The sequence below is a fragment of the Varroa jacobsoni genome, unplaced genomic scaffold (assembly GCF_002532875.2).
Source record: "Varroa jacobsoni isolate VJ856 unplaced genomic scaffold, vjacob_1.0 scaffold_725, whole genome shotgun sequence".
NCBI classification, from domain to species: domain Eukaryota; kingdom Metazoa; phylum Arthropoda; class Arachnida; order Mesostigmata; family Varroidae; genus Varroa; species Varroa jacobsoni.
In genome coordinates this window covers 11,936-39,650 of record NW_019213627.1, presented here as the reverse complement: position 1 = coordinate 39,650, position 27,715 = coordinate 11,936, and the positions used below count along the sequence as shown (strand labels likewise).

The 27,715-nt window shown below is 38.6% G+C and overlaps 2 protein-coding genes and 2 long non-coding RNA genes across 6 annotated transcripts; 2 read left to right on the top strand and 2 right to left on the bottom strand.

Annotated features, from left to right (window-relative positions):
* Positions 1-2,422: 2,422 nt before the first annotated feature.
* Positions 2,423-3,860, top strand: LOC111263020 (uncharacterized). The gene is made up of 2 exons (XR_002681980.2): positions 2,423-2,833; positions 2,965-3,860. It is a non-coding gene; the product is annotated as an uncharacterized LOC111263020 (long non-coding RNA).
* On the bottom strand, positions 3,542-4,404 carry LOC147753127 (uncharacterized). Its single transcript, XR_015312118.1, has 2 exons — positions 4,128-4,404; positions 3,542-3,743 (listed from the first exon to the last, which is right to left on the bottom strand). It is a non-coding gene; the product is annotated as an uncharacterized LOC147753127 (long non-coding RNA).
* A 6,311-nt stretch (positions 4,405-10,715) lies between these two features.
* On the bottom strand, positions 10,716-18,226 carry Dpit47 (DNA polymerase interacting tpr containing protein of 47kD). The gene is made up of 8 exons (XM_022837717.2): positions 17,872-18,226; positions 16,660-16,792; positions 14,781-14,988; positions 14,247-14,426; positions 13,553-13,766; positions 12,671-12,882; positions 12,250-12,376; positions 10,716-11,937 (listed from the first exon to the last, which is right to left on the bottom strand). The coding sequence occupies exons 2-8, from the start codon at positions 16,790-16,792 to the stop codon at positions 11,764-11,766; spliced, it is 1,248 nt and encodes a 415-aa protein (XP_022693452.1). The 5' UTR covers positions 17,872-18,226; the 3' UTR covers positions 10,716-11,763.
* A 137-nt stretch (positions 18,227-18,363) lies between these two features.
* par-6 (partitioning defective protein 6) lies at positions 18,364-27,609 on the top strand. Of its 3 annotated transcripts, none has more exons than XM_022837721.2 (5): positions 18,364-18,710; positions 24,235-24,475; positions 26,011-26,208; positions 26,571-26,728; positions 26,993-27,609. In XM_022837721.2, exons 2-5 carry the CDS (start codon positions 24,262-24,264, stop codon positions 27,350-27,352), a joined length of 930 nt encoding a protein of 309 aa, XP_022693456.1. In that variant the 5' UTR covers positions 18,364-18,710; positions 24,235-24,261; the 3' UTR covers positions 27,353-27,609. The 3 variants fall into 3 exon arrangements, with proteins under 3 accessions (XP_022693456.1, XP_022693455.1, XP_086825543.1); XM_022837720.2 differs by lacking the exon at positions 18,364-18,710 and adding an exon at positions 19,484-20,579; XM_086969417.1 differs by lacking the exon at positions 18,364-18,710 and adding an exon at positions 25,349-25,787 and having other exon boundaries at positions 24,368-24,475.
* The last annotated feature ends 106 nt before the right edge of the window (positions 27,610-27,715 follow it).

Sequence of the window (27,715 nt, the reverse complement as noted above, 5' to 3'; positions counted from 1 at the left end):
TATAATTCTTAGAATATTACGTAGGTAGATGAACTATAATTAAAGTCTTAAAGTTGCCAACCTAAAGCCTAAAGCAACCTATAGAAGCGTTGACATGTCTCTCTTACAAACAAAGCTAATATAGAAACATGTATGTTTAAAAATGTTTAGAATAGATTTTATGATTTACCATGTACTAAGCGTTTGTCGGCAGCCAAGCTCAATGTGAAGTTATAATTTACAACGACAGAGAAAAGAAGCATAGTCTGTCGGGACGTAGCTCGGTAGCTACTATATAAACCAAAGCAAAATCTAGATTTTGTATCTCTTAAAAATTCAAACACTTCTATACAGGTTTTTTTTTTTCGATACGAAAGCCAATTCGCATCCAGCAGAAGTCTAAGAAGCAGAAAATGTGCAAAAGCTTTACTGAACCTTTGCTACCAAACCGGGATTGGGCACTTATTGTTCATAGCGATTTCGGGCTCAGCTTCTAGCTGACAGGATCATGAAGGTCACGAACCTAACATTAACTGTTATAAAGGCTGCTACGTGTTATTATAGCAGGGTATTATATGGTTGTTAAATTATATTTATTACAATTGCCGTACTGTCCGATATATATATATATATAGCCGACTACATCGGATATAATAAGCTACATGTGGAACTTTGGCCGTTTCGTTCTTCCGAAACGAAAAACGTCATTAGTGCGTTGTGCCCTTAAATCGGATAGGGATATTGTTACATATGCACACTTGGACAGTATTTTATAATAATGTAACTACACCTTTTTGGGGTAATGCGGTAGAGAGCGATATCATTCGGCGTACCCCAAGTCAACTTGCCCTAGACTCAAACGAGCGCAGGTTATACGTACGTATTGGTGTCCTGACTAGCTCAGTTCTTTGATTTCGGGTTTGAAATTGGCGAATGGATTTCTTCTAACTTCGAATAGGATGAGATCGTTAAAGGGAATTAGTTGTGTTTGATTTATCTGGATAATTACATATTTAAAGATAATTAAATTGAAAATAGAGCGAAGCGTGCCATAAAAACCGTATGAATCTGCACTGGTTATACTGAGATGAGCTATATTTTTGAGACCAAAAATAATTTAAAAAAAAAAACATCAACCATCAAATTGTAATTGAATCCTCCAACTACAGAAGCAATTGGAACGGACTGTGCAATTGAAATATAAAAACGCTTTAAATTAATTTACTTTCAACCACAAACCTTTGAATTGCAGAACGTGATTGAGGACGTTTATTTAATATTGCAGCTGTCGGGCAGTACAAGTCTTCTCGTGTATTATAGCATGGCTTTTTTGGCCCATTTAACAATAACACGTCGTCTAAATAGAGCCAACAATCGCTTAACATCGAAATAGGACAAAGCTAAGGACGGCATCAACCGCTCTTACCGTGTTGCAGGACTGTTATCACAATATATATATTCAAGTTTTCTATCGATTGTTCGACAAATTCGTAACGCGCAGAACAGCTGGAAAGCGTATCTTTTCACTGGCGATACTTGCACATCATATTTGCATTAAAATGCCGCTCGGTAAAGGTCTACTGAAGAAACAGCGAGCAATAACGGTGACCTATATATAAACCATTGATTTACACAATAAAGGTTCGGAGAAATTAAATTCAAGTCCTTGCGACTACCGATATTTGTTTCCAGGCCTTCCACTACCGGCAGCCATTTTCCGTTAAGTTGTTGGGTTAAAATTTAAATCGGTGAAATCTGTTTGCGCTCGATTGTTGTCTACATTTACTTAGTTTTGGAGGCATCTCGAAAACTGCCCAACATAGAAACATGTCCAAGCTGATTAAAAACACAGCATGCGTAAAAAGACTTAGGTACGTTTCGATACATATTGCTATGGTAGGAGCTATGACTACTATACTACCCGAATTTAGCTTTAACCTGCTACTTAGAACAAAGCAAAGAGGTTCAGGTAAAAGAACGAATCCATGTGAAGAAGCTTGATTTGTGCAGTGCTATATACAACTAGCGTAAGCCCTTTCGCGAAAAAAAAAAACATTAATGTAAAGAGGAAGTATCTGCTAAGGATTCGCTCGAATTCATGGAAGTTTATAATGACTATAAAATTCATTTTTTGTATGTATTTTTTTGATATAGTAGATATTGTCAGCTATACCTTTTATACCAGCGATAAGCTTCTATAGCTCAGTGTTGCATATCCAACATAGTACTATATTAATGCGCATCTCTCGTTCAGCTGATCGTTACTGGGTGAAATTAGCATAGCTCGAAGCGTAGTCGTCGTTTATAAAAACTATTGAAGAAGATAGAAAAACGCTTATACATCCAAAGATATAGGAACGGGTCGAGGATAACGTAAGAAGATCAGAGCAGATATGCCGTATGGAAAAAGCAGACTGCTCTAATCGTAACGGTAACCATAAATCTAGATATTCGTTTGATAGCGGTCTAGCGGCCGCATTAGTTACCTCTATGACTATGAATGTTTTATTAATGATTTATATCTCGTGCGTATTTGAAACGAAACGTGGATAAGATTTTACTATGTCGAGGCCATTTCAACCCTTTTCTGGAAAATAAAATGATGAGCCCAGGTATTCCCTGGCTGTATTTCCCTTTCCCTGCTTGATCTCCTACAGAAGGACAGAGTAATTTATTAAGACGAGACAAATATTTAAGCGTAATCATACGATACTCTCGTACCAGTCAAAGACGCGACTGAATTGACGCAATCTGCCGTCGATATTTGAGCGTTCGCTAAATCTGGACGGAGTTTTGTGGAGATGTCGCTAGTACTACTTAAGGCGATAAACGTGAAAGCAGTTGTTTTCGCTATGTGAGAAACGTATATTTACAGCTCTTGTTGTTGTTCTGAATCGAAATTGAGTGATATACGCACACTATTTTAGCTGGAACTTTATTATATTCGCTGGCTTACTTAATTATTGAAGTGTTCGTTATTTCCAGGAGCGTTATGCAGTTTGTTTTTGTGTCCCTTTTTATATGGGTGCACGCCGTCAGCGCACAAGAGGTTGTGGTACCCGAAGCTTATACGACCACCTACGGCAGCATTGGTTCGCATATATACGGATATGCTTCAACCCATGCTCGTATCCTGGCCGGCCCTTTTGGCTTTCCGTATACAACGCAGCCCCGGTTCCATAGCGGTGTTAATCGGCCGCCACAGCCGTATACGGTCCTGCTTTAATAGGACCTTAAAAAGAGACTTGAATTGACTGAAGTATGTGCTATTATTAAGCGACAGACCATTAGTTCATGGAAGCAGCATAACGAATTCATGTATATAGACAAAATTTATCTACCTGTAAATTAAACCTTTTCTGTAAACATGTTTGTTCTTTTCCAAGTTCGGATCTTTTGACGTGTATTTGATTACGTATGCTGTCGTTTTATATATGTATTTAAAGAAAACTGATGTTCTTTTGAAATTTTTCTTCTATATAAATATGGCGCTTCAATTTTAAACATTATGTTGTTTACATTATATCTTCTAAGGAAAGTTTACAAGATATTTCTCAGTCTATTGAGCGCACTAAATTACTTTAGCATCATTTTTATTATATTATGAGGTATTAGCTCTGAATTAATCCAGAGCTAGCAAAAAAAATGTTAGCGCAACGTGATGTAGGGTCTTATGTGATGCCGGCGTGAGTGTTCGGACGATAGCGTTTTGTTTCGGATCTTCATTGACGGACTATTTGTCCTTCAATACACCTAGTGCAGACCTGAAATGTAACCAGAATTTAGACCGAATATAAAGGAACTTCATTGAAATCTAGTGATTAATCGTATTCTTCGGAATACTAATAAAAAACGTCACGTTCCGATCTGATTATGTCGTATTCAGTGTCTTCATTAAATATCGTACTTATTACACATTATTTAAAAATAACGCACACCTGCTAAATTCCAACTAATTACCATCTGGCTAATAGATCTTATTTGACTAGCATTATAACCTGTACGTTCGTTGGCTGTATCTTCAATCAATTTACTTTTGAACGCTATTCAGTTAAGGGTACCCAGTTCAAGCGTTTAAAAAATCTTTGTCCTTGTGGGCTTTAAAAATTCATGTGGTATAATTATTTCTTCATGTTGTTCTACATCACCTTTTCATAAACTTTGTTTGTTGATGAGCTCTTGGAGTTGTGTTATAGGTGGCACCAAATGAGCAAACAAAATATACCCAGCTATCCCATGTCCATTTGGGGCGAATGACATGGGTCTACCCACAACATAGGTTATGCCTTTTTTTTTGCTCGGGGCCCGATAGCATAGGTCATTTGGAGACTGTTCCTGACGCTCCTCAGCTTGGAGCTCTCGTTATCAGAGAAGACGGCAGATCGAAACGGATTTTCATCAGCAACACCTGCGACAGGCATTGTATTAGTAACCAAAGTCTGTTTTTGGTTCATCATTGGGTTGCAGTTATCGGCCGTGGCGTTCTTACAATACGTCCACAGTTAGAATACTTAAGACAACAATTGGTAGCCCGAGCTTGTAGACTCTGTTCAAAGTAATAAGTGAATCACAATCGAATTTACCGAAACGTATGAAAAGGAAAGGTAATGAAATTATTTAAAGCTAGGGAACGTTGGGGTAAACGTGGCAGGTAATTAGGTACCTAATTCTTAGCCAGTGGGCAACTGACGGTGACCGAATCCAGATAAACGGAGTCAATCCTATTAAAGTACAAACAGTTTCAGCTAATTCTAATCCAAAGGAGATTTGTCTTATAGCAAGTATGTATAGCTATACTCCCACCATGAGAAGGGGTTGAAATAAAAATTTAGCTGTCAGGTGTTGACGAGATCCTGTCTTCTTATGCTTGAAACCCGTTGCATAGAAGCCTTATTAAAAATGCTTATAATAATTTGGAAAATTTTAAATGCTCTTTCCACCAGTGGCAACATCCAGTGTACCCAGAGGACACAGACTAAGCCAGTCTTATCGTTGATGCTGATCGAATTTGCTAAACTTCCTACACAGGCGTACTAAGAGTGGCGACCCAATGAAAACGTTTCGACGACCGTGGCGGCAATACTTAGCTAATTGAGGAGCCTTATTTTCTGCGTCCAATTGCGTATAAAATATTCAGAGCCTAATGCCAATAATGCATCCTACTAAGACACGTTGTGCTGAAAATGGCTAGCTGATGATTTTATACAGAGGTCCTGTTTGATGGTCTGATATAGATTAAAACTTTAAATTTCTTTTTTCTCTGTAGTGATAAAGATTTCTTAGCACCGACCCGTGCGCGAAGGGTAATAATGTTGTGTAACGAATTCTTAATTTGCAATATCATACCTTGTGAATGAAGCGCGTTCTAATTTTTATATCACAACAGATCTTGGCGGCGTACGTCACATTTTAGGTAGCATCAAGTAATTGATGGCCTATATCAGGCAGAAGTTGATTTGATTTCAACAATGTTCAAAGTGAAGTGGGTAACAGTATACAAAAGTGCAACCTCAGAAAACTCCTCACGTAACTAAATTTGCAATAGCTTCAGCCGCGAAGGATGGGCTTTGTCTGCGCGCGCGTTGCTTTGTCAAGCACTACCTGTATTGTTTATACCATATCTTCGTTGTAACGCATATTTCTATCACATATTTCTATTAGATATTCAGATGTGATATATTCAGTGCTGGTCTTAGTTTGGATTTGCATTAAGTTTTCACTTGCGTTTCAGGCTCTGTTGTTTCGTCTTAGACTGGCCCTCGTTCTACATTTGCTTTCGTAAAAGCATCTTAATTTTAAGGTTTTTTTATAATGTCATGAAATATGATTTTTCGTATCACGTTAGAGCTCTAAGTTATTAAGCTAATTTTCTTAAAATGTAATATAATGTAATAGATTCAAAAAGTTGAACGTATAGTCAAGTACGAAAAGTTACTAGATGTTAACTCTAACTAACCACAATATTAACGATACATGCCTTGACTGTGATTTTTCCTGACTCATCCATGACCTTGATTGTGACTTATTTGAGATTTATGAAAAATAAAAACAAGGCTATGATTGAGGTTAACGGTGATAAAAAAAATCACGATTTGTGGAACTTTTCTACATGCTAGTGTGTTTATAATGACAAAAGACGCGACCTCTAGCGTGCTTACGGAGGTAACTAAGGTCGTATTAGCATCGTAGTTTATTTTTAGATTAAAACAGTCAAATGAATTTTCTTGGGGAATAATACACGTGTACTTCGGCTTTCGGACAGCTTTACAAACAAACGATCTCGAAAAGTCGTCGTAATAGAAACACAATTCAGGAAATTGTCTTCGATTAAAACATAATTGACAATTTCATATGGTTTGTTTATTCCTCTTATACTGTATTAAACTTTATTTATTGGTTGCCATAATACAAATGGGTTGTAACACATAATGTGGTATCTTATTGGTATATTCTATACCTTTTCTCTTCTTTGCTTTTTACAGGCGTCAAGTTGAATGTAAAATTGATAGCTCTAAAATTACAAATTGATTTTTGGATATAAACATATTTTATTATGTGTTAATTAGCAATCCATGTGTTCGATCACTGAAGTCCATTCTAGCTTTAAGGTAAATGGTTCTAGTGGTAATTAAAGCGCCTGTATCTTCACCGTATTTCTTATTCTTCATCTTATTATCTTCACCTAGTTTCTTGCCGAACCTTTAAGGTCTGGACCTCAATAACGACCGATATACTTTGTTTTCATTTAGCTAAGGTACGTTGAACTAAACAGAACTAGTGATATCGTGTCACTTCAATGGTTTCGGCAAACACGCTTTTCTTTAGATTGTTGTTGGTCCATTGTTTTTGGTCTCGGGAAGTGATGAAAGTAACAGCTCCGTCGACTGAGAACTTTGTCTCGCGACTGAAGTAGTTTCGTCGGCGTAACAAACATATTGACATCACCGGTCCTTTTATAGGTAAATAAATGTGCGTTCTTCAGGCTTTTTAATACGAGCGAAATATATCGTAGCATTGCCTATATACTACAAGTGTATTTTAGGCACGGCCTAATAAATAGGTGCGAATAATTTCACTTATGTGTACCCAGGCGATCTTTTAATAGTTTGAAACTGTCGACAGCGTAGCGCTTCTGCGCGAAGCATTTTTTCAGAAACGCCAAAACGCCCGAAGCGAACTTGATCGAAATAATAATTTTTTTGCGGAGCCAACAAGATCACAAGCTTCGTGCAAGAAAGCGTTACCTCACGAAGATCTTGGCCTAAGAAGCCTACATTTGCCTACACAGCGATTATATACGATCCAAATTTATGAACAAGTACATCAAAATCTGTGACGTTTTATCGCCGGCCGGCCACATCAGTTCATGTCTACACGTATTCACTTGGCCTAAGTTAGCCTGTGTTTTTTTTTTAAAGCATTACTAAGACATGGCTGTCGGCGGCGGCGGAGTCATCACTACATTCGAGTCACGACTCAGAGCTCTATGGAAACTAGCAGCGGGTGAAGCAGGATGAGATATGATTCCCCGACGCTAACAGATCTGTCTGGGGCCAATACGGTAACTGTATCTTTCCTGTCTGCGGCTACAGGTCTGTGTTAAGTTCAGAATCTCAAATGATCAAAACCTTCGAAGCGCTTCTTGTCCTAGGGGGAGTATTGCAGTATGTATTATCGGCAAGCAACTTTCCAGTGCGCAAATGAAAACAGCACAAATCTAAGAGGTGTTTTAGTAGTTTGTTTGAAGTAAACTCGAAATGAATTGAATAATGGAGTATCGTCGTGCAGTCTTCTATTGCTTCTAACGTCAAATGTATGTCTATTTCATTGTTTACACTATGCCAGTAGAACCGCTGATGATATCATTCGAAATCTATTTATCTAATGTCGAAATAGGAACATCGTTCAATTAAGTATTTAATTATGTGTTTTTTATTGATTACAGAGCGATAAAGTACAGCATTTTCTCTGCTAGTCATAGTACAGTTAAGCCAAATGAGACGCTTTGCATCTGAGGTACGGGATCATCGTCTAAACTACATCATCAGCGCGGCGTCGTTGACAGGTTAGACCAAACTAATTGACGGCTACCTTAAAACTGCCGCTGTTGAGGTGCAGACATGTCTCAGAAAAGCAATCTAGGCGACAAAATGCACCGTCCCAGACCAACAATGTATAAAGAAGAGTTAGACAAGTAATAGTAGGTACTAGTAAACTAGATAAACGAACATATGATATTCAGCCATTTTTTTCGGACCGCGTATTTGTTGATGTATCAAGACATTTTCGGATCTGTTAGTGTAGTCCTGCGGTAATGGGTAATGCTACATTTATAATTAGCCAAAATAAAATGTAGGTTATGTTATCTGTACGAAACAGATTCTGGCGTTTCTGACCGTCAAAGTTAACACAATTTAATTTTACTGCTGACATATCTCGCACGTTTATGTGTGCTGTGCTATATTTCAATGCACCCATATCGATGCTTGGGCTGCTTCAGCTTTTCGAATGTGTACATATCAAAAAATGCTAAGTAAAGCAAACAGATTTGACACATCCTAATAGTTTCATAAACACAGCTACGAAGCACTGCGGCACTGGCCAAATATTAGCATAAATCAATGTTTCAGAAGCTAAAGAGCGCGTGTTCAGAGGCAGAACTATGCGAGTCGAATGAAGCAATTAGCGTTTATCCTTATACCGTATCTATGCATGATGAAATAAAGGAAGCATGTTTTTGCCTTCGAAGCAATTACATGCGCGCTAGGAAACCAACTTAGCGGGCGGCTTATATCGTTATACTTTTGTATAGTGATCATTTTCAAATACTAGTTACAATAGGAACATCCCATTGAAAGTACGGAACTTGTCTTTATAGTCCTGCATAAAGATAACAGCATGTTATTATATACACCGGTATATATATTCAGGTAGCTTTGATAGACAGAATAAGCTAATTGCCACTAACCATAACTTAAAGTCGACAAACAGCTCCATATCCTATTTTTTTTCTCACAGACAGTAAAAGAACCCAGAGGGGACTTTATAGATATTAAATGACGACAAATTAATAATAACAATGTCATTTCCATCGAGGCTGCGCCACAAACAACTTCTACAGGCCTTCTATTTACCGATTATCTTACCCAATATATTTACTGTCAGTGTGTCAACGACAATTGGTGAGGGCAACAATCACATGAACGCCCATTCTGGTCAGGTCAATGGAAAGACTATGGTTAGCCATGATAAACTTCCCAAAATCCACTTGTCAGTAAAAAAAAAGCTTGTTAAGTATATCTATATTGCCAATTGGAAGCAAGTTTCCTGGGAAAATCGGAAAAATCGGGAAAATCCATTGGCCTTGCGGAATACCCGTTTTGCGAAGTGCTCCTGGCGCTTTTGAGTACACATCCCTTTTCAATGAGGAAGGCAGGAGCCAACAAAAGGAGCTAAGGGATAGTTCCGATGGAACTAGTTGCACATTAGCCACTTGTAGATTGCCTGTTATCTTTAAAAGTTGGTGAATTTCTATAACTCTTCAACTTCATGGACTGGCGGTAGCAGTTTTGCTGTGTAGCTAGGATTGATCACTCGCAACGTAAAGTAATCCCTATGGCAGTAATGGTCTTAGTGGTTAGATTAGGCACAACTACCTGAAGACTTTAGCCCTGCTAAAAAATAATAGGATGTCACAACATCTTCATAGTAGCCATGCGAAATGCGAATAAATATGATCATTTGTATTGTAGGCCTCATCTCTTGGCTGAAAATATATGCAGTTTGCGGCAAGGATAACGTATTTTCAGAATATTTAAAGCAGAAAAGAAACGAAAACGTACCAATCAGGAAATTTTTGACCTGACAATCAAGAAGCGTTAATCCAAAGCTATATTGCTGTTTTCAAATGTATTATCTATGTATAGTATGTCGATGGAATATATGAATACGAAGAATATCTACGTATGCATTGAAACGAGCTTTTAGGATGGTTTTTAAACGCTTTTCAATGGCGGCCAAATCGTGATTACAGAATAAGTAACAACAAACATTACTATTTCTTAATATCTAGTATATCTCCTCGAAATGCATCAGGGTTGATAGAATGACGAGAGCCATTGTTATGTATAATTATTGCGTTAGCTAGCTTGTTTACTGCCTAAATTCTGGGTTAGATTAAACAATTCATATGAGAGGAAGCAAGAGATCCGGTATCTTGGAGGGTATGAATTTGCTCAGTTGTGGGCTCGGAAGCTATCGCCACAATAAAAAAAGACATTCGATGGGCGATTCTAGTCTCCATAGAAGTTATAAGTTATTTTCATATAAAACGGGACACATGCGAATTGAGACTCAATGAAAGGCCAATAGATAATTATTGGTCTTATTATAAATATACAATGTCATATGCACTTCAGGGCTTTTGGTTACTGTAAGGGCCGCGTCAGATGGCTCGCCATGACCCTTCTAAAAGGTAGGTTAATGCACATAAATTGCTACAACGCACTTCGTAAAACTAATCGTTCATCCAAAAAATGTAGAGTCAATTTTTTTTCAGTCGGTATACCTAATTTTCTACGACGAGTCTATGGCTGTATGATTGAAACTGCGATCTATCATTTTTTTCTAATGACTTATTTATAACTCATCTGTGTATAGTATCATTTTTTACACCGTTTCTCGCATTTGTACTATTAACATTATGGGAAACGACATAATTGTAAGAGGCGCACAAATGAAGAAAGATTCATATATTTATGAATAAGAACAGGAATACAAGATTAAGCTAAGCTTCACGATCTCTGCATTTTGTCGCTCTGTTTTTTTTAATCAACACCACACAATTATACAGTAGTTTTGGAGCTTTCGTTCACAGTAAATTCGTAGCTCAAAATCGTGTTAATTAAATCGCGTAAATAGTTAAGTAGCTGAATTGACTATATCAGCACAATACAACGCAACACTAACGGCGAATTCGCCAGATAGCAATTAACACTTAATTATATCATCGTTAGATTAACACAAAATAGGATATACTGTCCACGTAAATATACTGAATACTTTGAATATAACTGTGGAATATAAACACAGCGAGTTGTCTTTACTTTCCGTGGTGAACCTATTTCAGAAGAAATAACCAATTGTAGGTAATCAAATAAACCTTCAATTGTGATTAATGGCGTACAACAATGAGGCGTTTATTAGTTAGCCTATTTCTGCAGACAATCATACGGTAGTAAAGATGTGTGCTTTGTGCGATGGATCCCAACAAAATTGGCATCCGCCAGCATCCGCCTTTGCAATAAATATTATCGATGTAACAACTCATATATATACACACACAGATTGTGATTATACCAGTGGTTCCCGGGCTACACGGGAGAACGGTATGCAGTTACGTTATTGGATCATCAACAATCAATTCATTATGCCACAGCATAATTGCATCTACCTATACAGTAAAGCTCTCGATGGCACTACTGTAATGAAAGCAAACCCCATATAACATCCATTACTCAATTTTCATTTAATAATTCTGTTTTCGCTCGATCAATATTAATAATGTCAATACCAACAATATCACGCAAAAGCTGAAGAAGAGCTGCAGAATATTAGCAGCGTTTTGACGGTCTGAGTTGAATATTTTGTTGGTAATGTACCTAGTGGACATAGCCTCTATGATAACGTACGATAATATGCATCTCCTCCACTGCGCATCATCGATAATTTGTTTTCACGGAAGCGTTGCTGGTCAACAATTATAACTATAATTGTATAATAACATTAGATGCCTTGCCGGTTTAGGAGGTCCTTCTCGGCCTCGGAGCCCTTGCGCGTTACCCAGAACGAGGGAACTCCATCTTCGACGATGCAGTCTTTCCGCGCGAGTACTTGGCGTAAACTGCTCTTATCACGTACCGCAACGGGTTTATCGTTCTTTGATGACTTGTACCATACCTGAAAACATAATGAAGTCGAAGTTTCATTAGAATCCTTCCCGAATCGATATTAAAGATTTTCGGTCTTTGCATGTCTCTTCATCATAGTAGTGCTTCTTACAGCTAAAACACTAGAGTTTTGAGTATAAAATAAACTAACAAAAAACTATTGTATACATGTATCAGTTTGAGAGACCTTGCCAAATTCATCAGATTTAGCTCACTTCTCATTGGTTTAGAAGTAAAAATCGAATTTCCGCCCACGAAGACTTTGATTGATGTCAGCTCAAAAAAATGTCAATGGCTGAACAGGATATTTTTATATTCGCACCTGAAGCTTGGCCGGATCATATACAATAACAGTGTTGTTCTCCTCATCTCCAATCACGGGCCTTTCCGCAGGGCGGCCCTGATACATGGCATCGAATATTGCTGAAAATGTCGTGCCTTCACTCCACCTGTAAAACAATACCCATTAGCACATTGATCGGGGTATATACACAAGATCATCCATTCATGGAAAGTTATTAAAATGACTCCATGTCCGTTCCCAAATTGCTAAACCATTATCGTAAATATTTTTCTTCGTAGGCAGTTAACTACTACTGACATCTGAACATCACTTGATCTCTGCTATACCGTAGGTTTTTGGAGCTTACGTATTCCTAGAATTTAATTTACTATCATGAACCATTGAATAGAACTTGCTCCACTAAACTTTACTATTTCTTAAAACATATAGGATAACCTACTTCTGAACAAAGTCCGTCTCCTTAAGCTCAGGATAGACCAAGGCTACCGGCCAGACAAGGCATTTCTGTCCTGGTTCATTAACGTCGCTCTCCAACGAAACGGCGAAATCTCGTAATGCAGGGAACCTAGGAGTTAAATTTGGAAGTAGTTCACCCTCTTCGGCCGCAGGTACTAATGTAACCCTAGCCTTCTCGATTGCAACAGCAAGCTCCTAACATAACGGCAGAATAAAAGCGTTTACATACATATTATTTGGTAAAACAGATGGAAACTATTAGCGGTGGATGTCCAAACGGAATGACATTAATGCCTTGTTATCAGGGTAAACGCTTGGCACGCAGTAGTACCTCGATTAAAGATGCAGTCGAAAGTTATACAAATCGTGGCACCACTCAACCAGGCTATACAGTCGTTTCGTCAAACAAACATAAGCTATGACAATGTAATGCTCTTTAAAATCGTGACTGATATCCTGGTTTGATGTTGAGCTAACCAGAGCCTCTGAGAGAAAGCATTTAAACAAGCCAGTGATTACCTTTATGGTTAACCCCTGTGTCATAATGGGGGCGTGGCAATCTGTGGCTGGAAAAAACCAATATAGATTTTTGCATTTTATAATGACTAGAATGCATACCTTATGGGACATTCTAAATGATAGTAGTTAAATGTATACTTTGAATGTCTACGTTTTACTGACTGTGGATATTGGCCATCAAACGGGCTCCGAGCGTAATAATGCTGTTTTTTATGTTGTCTAAAACAACATCCTTCTCACGTCAACAACACGTCATCTTAGTTAGGCATTGGCCTAAAATGACATTTTGCCATGTAGTAGTGTCTACTCACTCGAAGATTTTTTCAGAAGTGGGATATTAACTCACCTCATTTTTTTGGCGCCGTTCGCGCAGCTCCTTTTCACGTTTTCGACGATTTCTCTCCTGAAGTTTTTGCTCCTTCTCGACTCTGTTTACCAATTCTCGGGCCTCCTTAAGAGCAGCGCTAGGCACACTCTGAGCTCCCTCCGCTTCCTCTAGTTGAACACAGAATTTAATACACTCGTGCAGTTTACGTAGTTGCCAACAACATTGCGCAGCTCTTTAGTAACAGATCAAAAAGACAAGACATCAAAGAAAAAATGACGACATATTTACTAAAATTTCCACATTTATATGGCTATAATTTGTTAGTAACTGCTTAATAATATATCGTATTCCTAGCGAAAAAAAGTTGCACAATACGGAAGAGGAAAAAAATCGTTAGAGCAATTAGCAGAAATTCCGTCTTAGAAGTTAACTAGGAACAGCATTGGAAATAGATTTGATTAATCCAGACGATATTATGCGTATGTCAGGTCATAGCTTCCTTTCTGTTGGAAGTAAACTCAGAAACATGTTTGTTCTTCCGTTAAAACTACAATTAATTGAATCGCTATTTTGAATTATTTAACAACAGCCACAATGGCCTTGTTTTGCTATCTGCACAGATTTCATAAAATGTGTTTTATATGGCTCAAGACAATTGTTATATGACTGAATAAGCTTCCGCATACTGTGTTGCAAAAAAAATATTACCAACCTCAACATGGCTTTAACGTAGTTAGGCTTAAACTTTAGGGCCAATATACAATCGTCAAGGGCCGCGTTAAAATTGTCCAGGTGGTATTGAGCCGCTGCTCGGTTAAGATGGAGTTGTGCGTTGAGCTCCTGGTTTAGAGTCTTTTGATAGATCCCTTCGGAGTAACTCGCCACTGCAGCTCTGCGATAATTTGAAAACGAACTTTTTAGCTACGGTTTATATGGTATGATAATCAGTTTATTACACACCTGCGGAAATTTGTAGGTCGAGTGGTCTTTACACGCAGTTTACGTCCATAGGCGTGCATTACCACTAAAGTTGTAACTATCCGTAAATCTGACCGTAATCTAAAAACAGGTATACAACAGATGTCAATACGTTTAGTGTTTAAAAACAACGGAGGCTAATAATTGTCTAGGTTCTTCGATGGGGATTTTCTTGGATAGATGCACAAACTGTTGCAAACCTAGTTTATCAATGATTAATTCACATAACATGAACCAAGTTTCGGCAAGTAAAACAAAAGTAACAAACCGGTAGCTTTTTTCTTTAAACAGATGGTTCCCGTCATCCTTATAGTTTCTCGCCAGTTCTTCCGGCGAATTTTCCGCCTCGTCGTATTTAACCTGACGCAAAGCTTCTAACAAAGGAGGTAAATTTCCTCTAGTTGCACCATCTGGAAGCTGCTGTGCAAATAATGGATGATCAGCCATTTCTTTCTCCCAGGACTGCTCTTTCCATCCTGAAACGCATTGTAACGACATACGAAGGATAACTACACATTTTGTCTATTTTGCAAGTTAAACAGAATTAATGAAGTTGCCAGAAATATTATTATGTAAACAATAAACATAACGGTAACAACATTATTTCTTACTTTGAGTTACAGTAGCAAATTGCATCATAATTTAAATAGTTAAGATGAGAAAACTGCGATTGTCAGTAATAATCTATAAGTACTTGTTATGCTTCATTACAAACCAGAAGAGATGTAGCCTAGGGAAAGGGAACGATACAATTGCATTAGCTCTCGCGTATAAATATGAATGTATACACATACATATTAGGGTGTTGTAAGCGAATCCGGTGGACTTTGAAACAGAATCACTTTTGAGCTACGTGCCAATAGCAGATGAAATTTGGCTGATAAAATATTTGAGTTTACTTCAGGGGAAATTAGTTCAGAAGGAAAAGGCATTTTTTAGTTTCGAAAGTCATCACTATCAGTGGTTAGGTTAGGAAGATAATAGCCCTGCGGAAATTTTTAAAAATTGGTGAAGATACTAGCCGTAAAGGTAATGCTCTAAGCGAAAGCACAGTACATGAAGGGCGCAATCGTTTCAGGAACTGGAGTATTGAAGACCAGCGAGGAGACACCTAGATGTTGAGACCCGAAGGACGCGAATACGTTGCAACACTCGAAGAAGATTTTACAAAAATAGAGTTTGTAGTGCAAACATTGTGTTGTTGTGTTACAGAATTATAATCCAAATGAAGATGAAAAAAACCAAAGGAAAAGTGGTTCTTCGTAAATTGAATCTATGTTAGTTGGAAACGCGTGTGCTGCATTCCACACGAAATTTGCGGAGCTTGAATTAATAAAAACCTGCCTGAAGCATAGCCGGAGAAGGACCAGGCGAGAAAATGGCATCACGTAAAAGGAAACCAAGTTCGGTGGTACGTTCGACTAGGTTTGAACGTAAAATGGCGGTAGTACTTGAAATTGATGTTAACGGCATACGCTACTACGAAATACTCGCCGAAAATGAAAGCATCAATGCTTTTAGCTTTAGAGACTCATGGACTGTTGGCATGCAATGCAAGATCTTATCGTCATCAATTACTTAAGCTAAAGTACACCCAGTGTTAATTTCAATGTTCTTATTTTCCTGACTTAGATTTGTGTGATTACGAGTTTTCCATGTTCTAAAAAGAAAAAAACTGATGGGCAAGCACATCTTACTATAAATACTCGAGAAGCCCTTTTTTTTGAAATATATGGGAGCGCGAACGATAGGTATATGCTTCTTTAGAAGGTGTTAGAGCGCCGGGACAAGTATAGAAAATTAAGAATTCCCTTTATACATATTAAAATCATCGTTTTAGCTAAACTAATTCAAAAGTTATTTAATTTTAAAGTCTATCGTATTCACTCATAACAACCTAGTATATAACATGAATCCATATATTAAGTGCAGTTTACTTGTCATAGAACAATAACTTCATGACGTAGAGAATCCTACGACCATGATAAAATCGTTTCCTCTTCATATTTATGTTCTATATGCTATTTATGTCTTATACTAATCATGAGCCACACGTTTCCAATCTTTCCGTGTTCATAATGCAAGTAGTTCCCTAAAAATTTCCTGAGTCTTTTATGGGCACTCTGTTATGATTGCGGATCCCTTACCGTCTTGATATTTTGCTTGTTTTCGGCTGGCTAGGAATTCGTCGGTCTCCTTTTCCAGCTTTCTCATTAATCTTTCCCTCTCTTTGTCGGACATGGTGGGGTTAGCCGAACCGGATGTGCTACATCCGGACATCTGAAAATGTGTATGTAATCGTTGGTTTGTCAAGTTGTCATGAGACTTATGTAACACACGGTATGCTTTTCTATTTGAAAAGTACAACTTATATGCTTGAATTTTTTGCAACCCAATAATAATTTCTAAAAAGAATATCTTTTAAATATACAATTTTTTCAGTATATCTACACTCTTCTATGACGCGAAGACTAATTAGTTAAACATTAACTCACTGAAAAAGTGAAGAAAAGCGACAAGCGCATCTCGAGCAGCATAAAAATCAGCTTGCACCATTTCAACATTTTTTTTCGACCTGCCTTCGTTGTGCCTAAAAACCTAGGCCTTCAGAAGGTCCCTCAGATTACTCTCAGAAACAACCATTCCTGATCAAAACAATTAAACCCTCACCCTAAGAAACTTAGTATATTGAAGAAAAAAGACGTTTCGTGTCAAAATGAGACTTAACATTAAAATTAGAAAAAATATAGATTAATTCAGAGCAACATAAACACTGTGAAGATAATCCTTTGTATATATATATATCTATATATATATAACGGCGGCTCTACTGCAAATAGATGCTATGCAAATTCAACTGCTGCGCTTTTGTCATTCAGATTAATGCATTGCTCTTACTTTCGGAAATATATTCACATTTTTATTATAGACGTTATTTCGGTATTTATATAAGTGGGAGGTTATGGTTCGCATCGTTACAGTAGCCCCTTGCCGTCACCAAATCACATTCCATCCTTTCTCGCTCTGCTCTCTATATTATAACGTTATTTGCTGGTGACTCCTTACGAAAAAACGAAATTTAAAAGGCTTCTCAGATGCACAACATCACCTGTCAATATCAACAGATTATATATAGTACAATACTTGACATTATTATTAAACAAAGTAACATTTATTTGCCGGTTAAGCCATTGTATGATATAGTTGATTAATGCGCGCTCATCAAGAACGCTTTGTGTGCCAGAGGTGCTTAAAACCCGTCTGGATCAGATAGGTTCAATTTCGAATCAGAGTTATCGGGCATTTTGCCATTGCATGAAGAATACAGCGTTCGCCCGAAGTTTATTCATTTAGCTTACCGTGGCTTAGATGTTATTTTCGATTGAAATCTGAAAGATGAATAAAGATCTTCAACAGGGCGTGCAAAGTCTCGAAAACCGACACATACAAACAAATGCACGAGGCTCGTCACCCGTGCCTGTCTACCGAGAAAAGAAATTATTAGTCTACGGGACGAGCGATTATATCGAGTGGTTTCTTAAATGAATGGAAAGGTCAGCTGTTTCCGTCGACTAAGCAAGCCAGTTGACGTCTTCCTCATTTGCGAACATGCGTCCTCGAGCTTCAAAGGGTACCGAAAGCGGCCCGACGTGCAACGCGATTTAGCTTTATCGTTCCTTCAAAATCGATTGTAAATGCACACGTATAATGTTTTAAATCGAAAACGCCGGCCCTATGAGCGTAAAGACTTTTAGCCAAAGACCGCTGATTTAGCGGGTTGCGAACGATTCAATGTCAGCTTTGCTAGCGATACTTTTCGTGCAAAGATTTGTAGAGTGATCGTTTCACGCAGATTATGTTACTGAAATCATCTTTCGCATACAAAAGAAAGCGTCGATGCTCTCAATGCGTTCAAATGCTGTTTTTAATTAATTAAGACAAAGCGTTTATGTATTGGTAGTGCGCGCTATGATCAAACAGTTGAATCCTGCGCATGACCACAAAACGCCCAGAAATAAACCTCACAATGATTAACGCTGGCATATGCACGTAGATGTTATTGTGCGTAACTTCATTATGATTATCTCATTACATGAATCCGCTAAGTACAATACTGGACACTTCGGCGTATGTCGACAAAACGTAGCCATATTTAAATAGTTCGCAAATCTCGGATGATTTCGATCTACGATCCCTGGTGTGTATGCCCAAAAACCTTGTATGTTCTCGTCAAGTTAATGATTACCGCCAAAAAGTGAACTTATGCTCTTTATTAGAAAAGCACGAATAGTATCAATGTTGCTACTAATTTAAACCTTAATACTATTCATTTCGTTATGTATCAACGTGATGTATCGGTGTATTTTTGAGACCGCATAAGCATTGCGATCTACATGCATGTCGTTAGGCGAAAAGTCAAGTCTTTATTTCACAGTGAAAACCTCGTTTTGGACCATTTGGATTTAGAACTGCTATATTTACAATGCGCGAATACAAATTTAGTTCTCGTATATCTCCAGCAACAATAGTGATGCTTTATTGTAACAGCACTAACAGAGTTATCTAAGCTCGAACGATTCATTTTTTCTTTAACCCTGTCTCCTGTTTAACAAAATCCTATTATTGTTATTATTACGAAATAGACCAATGTAACACGGTCAATTTAAATTCTCCCGCTACCGCGCCTGACTGAACTTCAACAGCGTGGCTGCACCCAGCGCGACTGAGACCAACTCAGTGCACCGTCTCTTTCTTTAGGGAACGAAATAAATAAAGTAAATGAACGACAATAAACACGAACGTGCTGACTGGGGAGGCGCGCTGTTGTTAGTGAGAGTTTGTATTGGCCGCTATCTACAGCGCCAGCTAATATTTTTGCTTGTGTCTTGTACCTGGCCTGGTCGGTCGTTCACTTGTTGTTGTTGGCGATATTGGCGCCGCTCGCTAGGTGCCCATGCGTAACGCTGCTGTTGTCAGGAGTCGCCGTAGCCCCAGCAGCAATAGCCGTTTAAGCTGCTGAAGAAGTGATGGTGTTGTAGTTTGTTGCTGAGCGTGTGTGTGTATGTGTGTCTATCTATGTTTGGACGATATTACCGATCCGTCGGACTGTATTCTCTGCGGCCTGTCGCTCCGTCGCTAGGTGGCGATGGCAGTCTGTTGCCTGTGACGACTTAGCACCACCGACTGCAGCAGTAGTTTTGATGTGGTATTTGTACTTCTGTGGCTGATATAACAGTACGAGTAGTAGTTGCAGTAGTGGAATAGTTGCAATTGCCAAAATACCGAGGGGTGCAGCCGTCGCTGTTGATGTGAGACGACAGGACTCTACAGGTGGCAGTGGGTGCTGATGTCGGTGGAATAGTGAGTGTTAGTGCTGAGAGTGCTCGTAGTGGGGGACGATGGAATATCGTCGTCGTACAGTTGTCTCTGTTGTAGATTGACCGTCCTCGCTGTGTCGCTCAGTGTCGTCGTGGGCGAAAATCCCCAGCTGCCGCCGTTGACAGCGGCCGCAACAGTAGCAGCATCGTCAGTGTTGATAGCAGCAGTAGCTCAAGTATTAGCGGAAAGTTTGTTTGGAGTTCGTGCAAAACTAAAAGATCAGCTAAAAGTCAAGCCATTAATTATTCGATGTATTCGTTGATGTCCTGCCATGTGTGAGTTATACGGAAGTTTTCGTTGACACATCTGCGTCATCTAAAATGGAAATGAGTTCAAAGTGAAAGTGTCAAGATCGTATAAAGTTCTTTTGTGATATCCCTAACTGGTTGATTGTATACCCCTAGCTTGTACCTCCACCCCCCCCCCTCAATACATAGCGAATTTCGGGCTTCGAGACGTGAGTTCTGTAGAGTTTGCTTGCTTCTAGTACCCAGCGCGAAAAAAGCGGGAACGACTCGTTAATGCGGCAGGGAAAACACAGCAAGGCTAACAAACAGTGCAAAATTAGTGCCAGCAGCAACAGTTATTGGAACAGACAGAACGCACTCGTGTGACAGACGGCGTCATGTCACGACATGAGCCGCGGCTGCCGAAGTCGCCGGCTACCGTCGTCGAAGTGAAAAGCAAGGTGTGTATCGCCATAAAATGACTCATCGTTGACCTCCTACCTAACGGGCAGGCAAACTGACAGATGGCTGATTAACATCACCGCAACAACAGTGAACGAATAGCGAATATCGATGTTGGAATTAATAAAACATACATTTAGATATACTGCTGATGACTCAGACAGCAAACGACTAGCTAACATCATCTAGGATAAGGGTGTTGGCCAATAAGAATGCTAAGGTAGAACCTTTTATTGATAAAAGTCAGTTCTGATGAGCAACAGTTGAGACATTTGGCGACATTTAATATTTGGCGAAACTGGCGACGGCAAGCACATTCAATAATCATATGTAATCGGGCGAAAATAATGTCCTGAAATGTTACTAGATGAATTTATTAGCACTTAGATACTTATTCGTTTTCCCTTGCAGCTGTTGCTCGCTGCTATTAGCGCTACTATTACGACAGGTACTGCGTTTGGGATATATTCAAGGAAAGTATGGTAATAACAGCAGCCTATGTTTGGCAAAAGATTCGAATCTGCCGAAAATGAAGGCGACCGGAAAGCCGGTGAGCTAAGCGATGCGGCCCGAACTGAGCTAATTGTCAAGTTGCGCCACGACTGTTTTATCACCGCATCACGTGAAATACTTTACGGGAACGGTAGAACACGCTGTTCGTTCACGCAGATGGTGATTCGAACAACACCAAATGCAAAAATAAACAAGCGAGTCTTCACACGGCGAATTTCAGTCAGCGTTCAGAACGGAATAAACGACGGTTCTTTAAAACATAAAAGTCCTGAAAAGATTGAGCTGTGTATTCGAAATAAATTTTAGACTTATCATAAAGTGCCATAAGATCACTGTGGGAAAGTCTGATAAAATTTATTCCCATTATTAAGCAAAACATAATATTAATTCGAATGTTTTGTCAATATACGCAGGTAATGCAACGGAATAACTGTGCAAGTGGTCCACATCGAATTTCTTTATTTTGTTATAGTCATTTGAGTGAATTATGAGCTACCTGCAATAACTGATCACAAAACAGATTGTGAAGCTTTAGTACCTTTGTTTTCTTTCGCCCCTGACGTTGACGCAAGCCAGTGGATATTGTTATCTTGATTTCGACGAATTGGCTTCTGCTGGAAGCCATAGGACGCCTGGGGCTTTTATTAACTGCACCTTCGTTGACCTTATTTTTCACCGCTAATTTTGCTTAGCTGTGCTCCAACATTGCTTGCCTCCTTTATTTGACGACAGACACTATAGAAGGACGTTTTCAACCAGGTTCAGAGCGCACGGGCGCGTCTTGATTGCATGTAGCGAAAAACAGGTAGATTATCGAGAAGCAGTACATGTGATTACAAGGAGCTTGATTTACGCATCTATAAAATGAAGTAAGTTACGAACTTGTCTGAACGAGAGTATTGCTTTAGCAGCGTAACAGAGATTATCGACTTGGGCAGCTGTAGCAGCTTAATGCTAAGCACTAGTTAGCAAAGATTAGCTGATAGCCAATTGATGACACTGCTGTCACTCCTGGAATAACGTTTTGAAATTTTCAATTTTGCCTAGTTTTGCTGGCTTAGAATTACAATTCCAAAATGCAGCATTTTGTAGGAGTTTTCTGGACGCTTAATAATCAAAGGAGAGTGGTATGGGATAAAAACATGTCAGACAGTTATTTTTAAGGTGATGTTTTATTCTATTTATAATACATATTAAAAAAAAATGACAAATCGGAGTACTTGTAAGAGTTGACGTTATTTCTATCACACGAGATTTCTACTCGTTTGCTGAGGAGGCTCGTAAAAATAATTCTATAGTGGCTTCCAATGAAGTCACTTCTTATTCTCAGTACTATTATTTAGTAAACAATCACAACAGACATAAAAATGTAATAATAGATGTTCCCACTGGAACGCATATTTTGCTGAATAACATGAGGATTGACCTGGAGAAATGTCGACGCCTAAAGGTCGTTGATGCATTACGAAGCGGCATCAGGTAATCCCAAATACAAAGTGAGCAGTTCTACATCGTTTTCAAAACTATTGAATTAATTAACGTTTTGATTAGCTTGGTCTATGTAGGTTCAGCTTCCCGGTGGTGTGAGAAGGTTTACGCATATATGCAGCAGTCACCATGCGCGGAAATTGTGCCAATCGAGCAAGTGATAATAGACAAGCTAGTCTATTTTGACTTCTTTGGTATACCTAATCATCACAATGTTGATGGCAAAACATGAAAGGAAGTTGGATCCAAAGCGAAGGATGACGATTGCAGTAAAAAATATAAGCTTCGAGCTAATTTAGGGTAGATATCACGATGCACTTTATCTTATCTCTAGTTTTAGGGCAAAAAACACATTGAATGTGATTATCCAACCTATCTAGAAAAAGAGAATATATATATTTGAAGGCGGTTAAAGATGGTTAGACTAAAAAGTATCCAACTGCCATATTGGATGGAAAATCATACATTTTTTTTATAAATGAGTATTATTTCTTAATATATCTTTCTTTAAACTGAGAATCATTCCACACTCTGGTATCCCATTTGAAATGAGTATACACTTGTCATATTAGCTAATATTTTCAATTGTCTCACTACGATTGTACTCCAAATGGGCTAGTGTAAAACTTCTGTTCTTTGACTTCTTGCCATATATCTCATGTTATCTTTCGAAGCTTTGAATGTTCAAACTCCTCATAGAAGTTTCACATAAGCTGTATGTTTTGTGCTTTCGCCCATACCGAGGAACAGCACATGGGCAGGATTTGACTGACAATAAATTCGTTTTGACAAAGACATTCAATACCGAAAGGATGTCACATGTATATTGAAGTCGCTGGAACAGAGTAGAGATACGTGCCCAGCATGCACCTTCGGGGTCCAACGAAATGCGAAAGAACATTCGCTGAATTGTTTGAAACATCGTTAAAAAACCACTAGCTAGACATGATAATGGCATTTTATGGAATGCTGCTGAACGGATCAATTTAAATACGGACAATTTTTCGCTTCGTGTCTAATGACACAGTAAACAATGTTGAAATTTCACATCAAACATTTTTAACATACATGTTACATGCGTGTTATGTCAATTTACCCACCCATCGTATATGAATTTAGGCTGACCAACAATTAAATCTATAATTGTTAAGTTTAATTGCATGTTTGAAACATATGGTTTATTTCGATATAGATCAGAGTTTCCCTTTTAGCGTATTTTTACTAAGGTATATTCAGCATATTGACATATTTTCCAGAACTATATGGTGTTTAGCCTCTAGAGTAGACTTTAAAGTTGCTGAGATTTTTCGAACTTCAATTGGAAGGTATTCGATGGCCTCACTGCTGCTTTTGAGCCCTGTTGTACAAAGATTGCTTAACCCTGGTAATTATTAGCATTATAACCTGTATGACTTATACCTATCTAAATTAAGTACTTCACTTCACATCACGAGTTAAAACTGCATGCAAAGATTACCGCGTTTCCTTTTTAATTTAACGAAAACTGCTTAGAAATTTAAATTTAAATGGAACGCAATATGTTTATTCACCCAAATGGTAAATTGCTAATAAATTCGTACCATGCTATATGATTCTTGAATACTTTGTGTCTATTAACATGATTCCTACTTACACGTCTGTTTTTGTTTTCAGTTTGATGCTGAGTTCCGACGCTTTTCAATGGAGCGTGCTCAATTGGTGAAATTCGACGACTTCTATCAGCTTGTCGAGAGATTTCATCGGCTGGCCGAAGTACCATTTGCTTTATGCTATACAGACCCTATTCATGGAGATGTTCTTCCTATAAACAATGATGAAAACTTCGCAAGGGCTATTAACAATGCGAAACCTACCCTAAGATTATTTGTTCAGCGAAAAGGAAACCAATGGGAAGGTAAATTCTTACGAATCACCCTGTTCACACCCTAATGGCAAAATTAATCATAATATATATATATATATATATATATATATATATATTAAGTGCTTTTGCCAATAAGTGTTTGAGATACATAAGAATAACAAATCCGATATTTTACTCTCTACAAATAGTGTAAAGGTGTTTTAGTTTTAAACTAATTTAGAGGGAAACGGGGTCAGTTAAATAAGAGAGCCTTAAAGTTTTTATTCGGTGCAAAAAAATTCAGTACCTTTATCCGAGTATTATTCTACTATAAAAATTACTACCTTGTTAATTATATTATTAGGGTTATATTAGGCTGGTCAATAAGCAACGTCCGGTGAAATGTCGTAAAACTTTGTTTGCTTATTTAACATGTTATCACTATTTTGTTCGGATTACAAACTTCATCTTGAATCCGGACGCCACAAGCAGAATATTCCAAATAATAAAAACATCACTTTCAACATGTGTTTATTCTACAGAGATCACATAGAATTCTATATAGCTAAGAGTACTACCACCGATAATTTTAGTACTATGAGAGAGCCAGTTTTTTTCCATACAACCAAAGCCACAAATTCGGCTTGGCAAAGACACAGGTTCATCTTCGTATTACGAGCAAAAATCCCGTTATTTCCTAATGCCTTTCGGCCAGACAAAGCACCACCTAGATTATGCTTTTACTGATTGTCGGAATTTTGGGTAATCCTGATTTGTATGCGCATTTGAAGGTTGAATTTGACGTGAAAATGAATAGAATGTCTCGAACTGTTTACGAACGTTTCGAGTTCGGATCTTATTCCTTAAAAATTAGATAAAACCTCTCTGAGGACAAAAAACCTGATCGATGTCGTCTGCTTCTAGGCTCTCTCAGGCACAGAGTAACATACTAATTTTAGTTCTTCAATAACGAGGAATTCACATTCACCTGGAATGCAAAAGGTCGACTCCAGAAACGACTGCTGATTTGTCCGCCGTCCTGGAGCAGTTTTCGTTAAGAATAAAACCAAAATTCGAACGGCAGTCGACACTCTAGTGTCTTATTCAATAAAGAAGATATCCAAGTTCTATGACAAAGGCGTATCCAATGCATCTTTTCGCTGGATGACGCACTTACCCGTACCTGCGACGTAATAGTGCAGGACTAGCTGACTGTGTGGGTAAGTTCTAGGACAAGAATAATACCGTCGCTTGTAGCCTAGATCTGGATTCGTTGGATTGCTATGCATGACGCGCTTGAGCTGAAGGCTAGTAAGTGTCTACATGACGGCTTTGATTCTTCTATCAAGAAGGTCACTCAAAGGTACGAATAAGAATATTCTGATAAAGGTTTAGGCCATAAGTAAGTTAAATAAGCACGTCCATCAGAGATATTTCTGTCGGCCAATGCAGTCAATTTTATCCCGATATCTGTTTTGGTTTAGATGCAACTTGCAAACAAATGACGTCAATTTTGTCTTACTTTATCCCGAGTGTAGGTATGTAATACACTATTCATCGAATATTGTTTGTATACGGATCTTTAGGTCTGAATAGCTACGGCAATCGCACGAGAAAAGGTTTTCTTGCATCGTATCTGCCGATGGGCCATTCGGAAAAAACAAAACCGCAGATATCGTTACCCGAAGATTTCCGTCAGGTATCGTCTATTATAGATGTTGACCAGGTGCCTGACACTTGTAGGAGGGTACGCCTTGTGAAGCACGGTTCTGATCGACCATTGGGTGCGTATAAGTAAAGATCGAAATGGAGCTCAATTGAAAGTTTTAAGTTCTAGCGCCAGTCGCACTAAGCTTACTTACGCATACAGATTTATCAATATCTATGTGTCATTTATTTGATCGTACGCCACTGAATCTAAACGACTTCGATAACGTGGTTCCGATATCCCTATTTAAATGTTAGCGTCACGAATGAGAAAACTTTTAGCTAAACCAGATAACTCGCATATGGAGGAAGTATTTGGCATTAAAGTTCAAGCAGGTATCCCTCATCATGTTTTTAGTGTGAATTAAAAAATTCGAAATATGGATTTTGTATTATATTCCATCCACTAACTATGATTGCGTTCGGTCTCGTTTGTAAGGTTTTTATATTCGAGATGGCACTTCGGTGCGAGTGACACCTCAAGGTTTAGAAAAAGTGCCAGGTATCTTTATATCTCGACTTGTCCCTGGTGGTCTCGCAGAGTCTACCGGCTTGCTTGCTGTTAACGATGAGGTATTAGAGGTTAACGGCATTGAGGTAAGTTTATCTGCCCTCATTCAATAACCAGAATAGTCTTATGTAAAAACTGCATTATTACTTAACAATGTAGTTTTGTCATGAGGAACTCGAAGGGCCTAGAGCGAATCCACCGTTTCACATCATATTGAAAGGAACGTAACCAGTGTTTTTCCTCGAACCGAAGTAACATATCGTACCCTATCCCATTTAATATTGACTACGACCATCTAACATCCTAACCTCCATTGGAGTGCTTTACTTTTTGTTGCCTTGACAAAACAGGTGGCAGGCAAGTCACTTGACCAGGTCACAGATATGATGGTTGCAAATTCGTCGAATCTCATTGTAACAATTCGGCCGGCAAATCAGGGGGCCGGTGGGACCGGCACTTTGCTTCCGCCGCGACGTGGCTCGACGTCTCGTAGTTCACAAATGTCACATGCGTCCTCTGGCGGCGTGAGCAGCGATGTCGACGAAGACGAAATCCGTGACCACACTGTCATGTCCCATCCACACCATCACCTTCAACACGACCCGAATCATAACGACAGCTCGACAAGTAGCACATACGGATCGTCGGGTGGTCACCGGGGAACATCCGGAGGCGGAAGCGGAAGCAGTACGGGTGTTATTACACTTTGACAATATTTTGTTAGTGAACTACATATCGTGGGGAGCCAAAATGGAGGGACCAAACAACCTCAGGGTAGATGAGGATAGGCATTTCGGTATAGGAGGATGTCGATAGAGACCACAGTTACCGCTGCCCGTCAGTTTGTTCTAGCATACGGGCAACATCAACGAAGCGAAGTAAAGCGGACTAATTATGAGCCCTCTAAGGGCAACACTTGTGAAGTCTGAGCAATAAATAATATCATCCCACAGTTTATCATAGACAATGCATCATTATTTGTTAGATACATGGCATTTGTGCGTAATATAACATTATTATATCTATTGTCCATTAACATTATTATTAATGTTATATATTTATTATACGTGTGT

Coding starts and splice junctions, on each gene's coding strand:
- Dpit47 (XM_022837717.2), bottom strand. CDS start 16,792: ATGTCCGGATGTAGCACATCCGGTTCGGCTAACCCCACCATGTCCGAC. Junction 12,883..13,552: donor AACGGCGCCAAAAAAATGAG/GTGAGTTAATAT, acceptor CCGTTATGTTAG/GAGCTTGCTGTTGCAATCGA. Junction 12,377..12,670: donor GAGACGGACTTTGTTCAGAA/GTAGGTTATCCT, acceptor ATTGTTTTACAG/GTGGAGTGAAGGCACGACAT.
- par-6 (XM_022837720.2), top strand. CDS start 20,517: ATGTCACGACATGAGCCGCGGCTGCCGAAGTCGCCGGCTACCGTCGTC. Junction 20,580..24,234: donor TCGTCGAAGTGAAAAGCAAG/GTGTGTATCGCC, acceptor TTTTGTTTTCAG/TTTGATGCTGAGTTCCGACG. Junction 26,209..26,570: donor CGGTTCTGATCGACCATTGG/GTGCGTATAAGT, acceptor CTCGTTTGTAAG/GTTTTTATATTCGAGATGGC.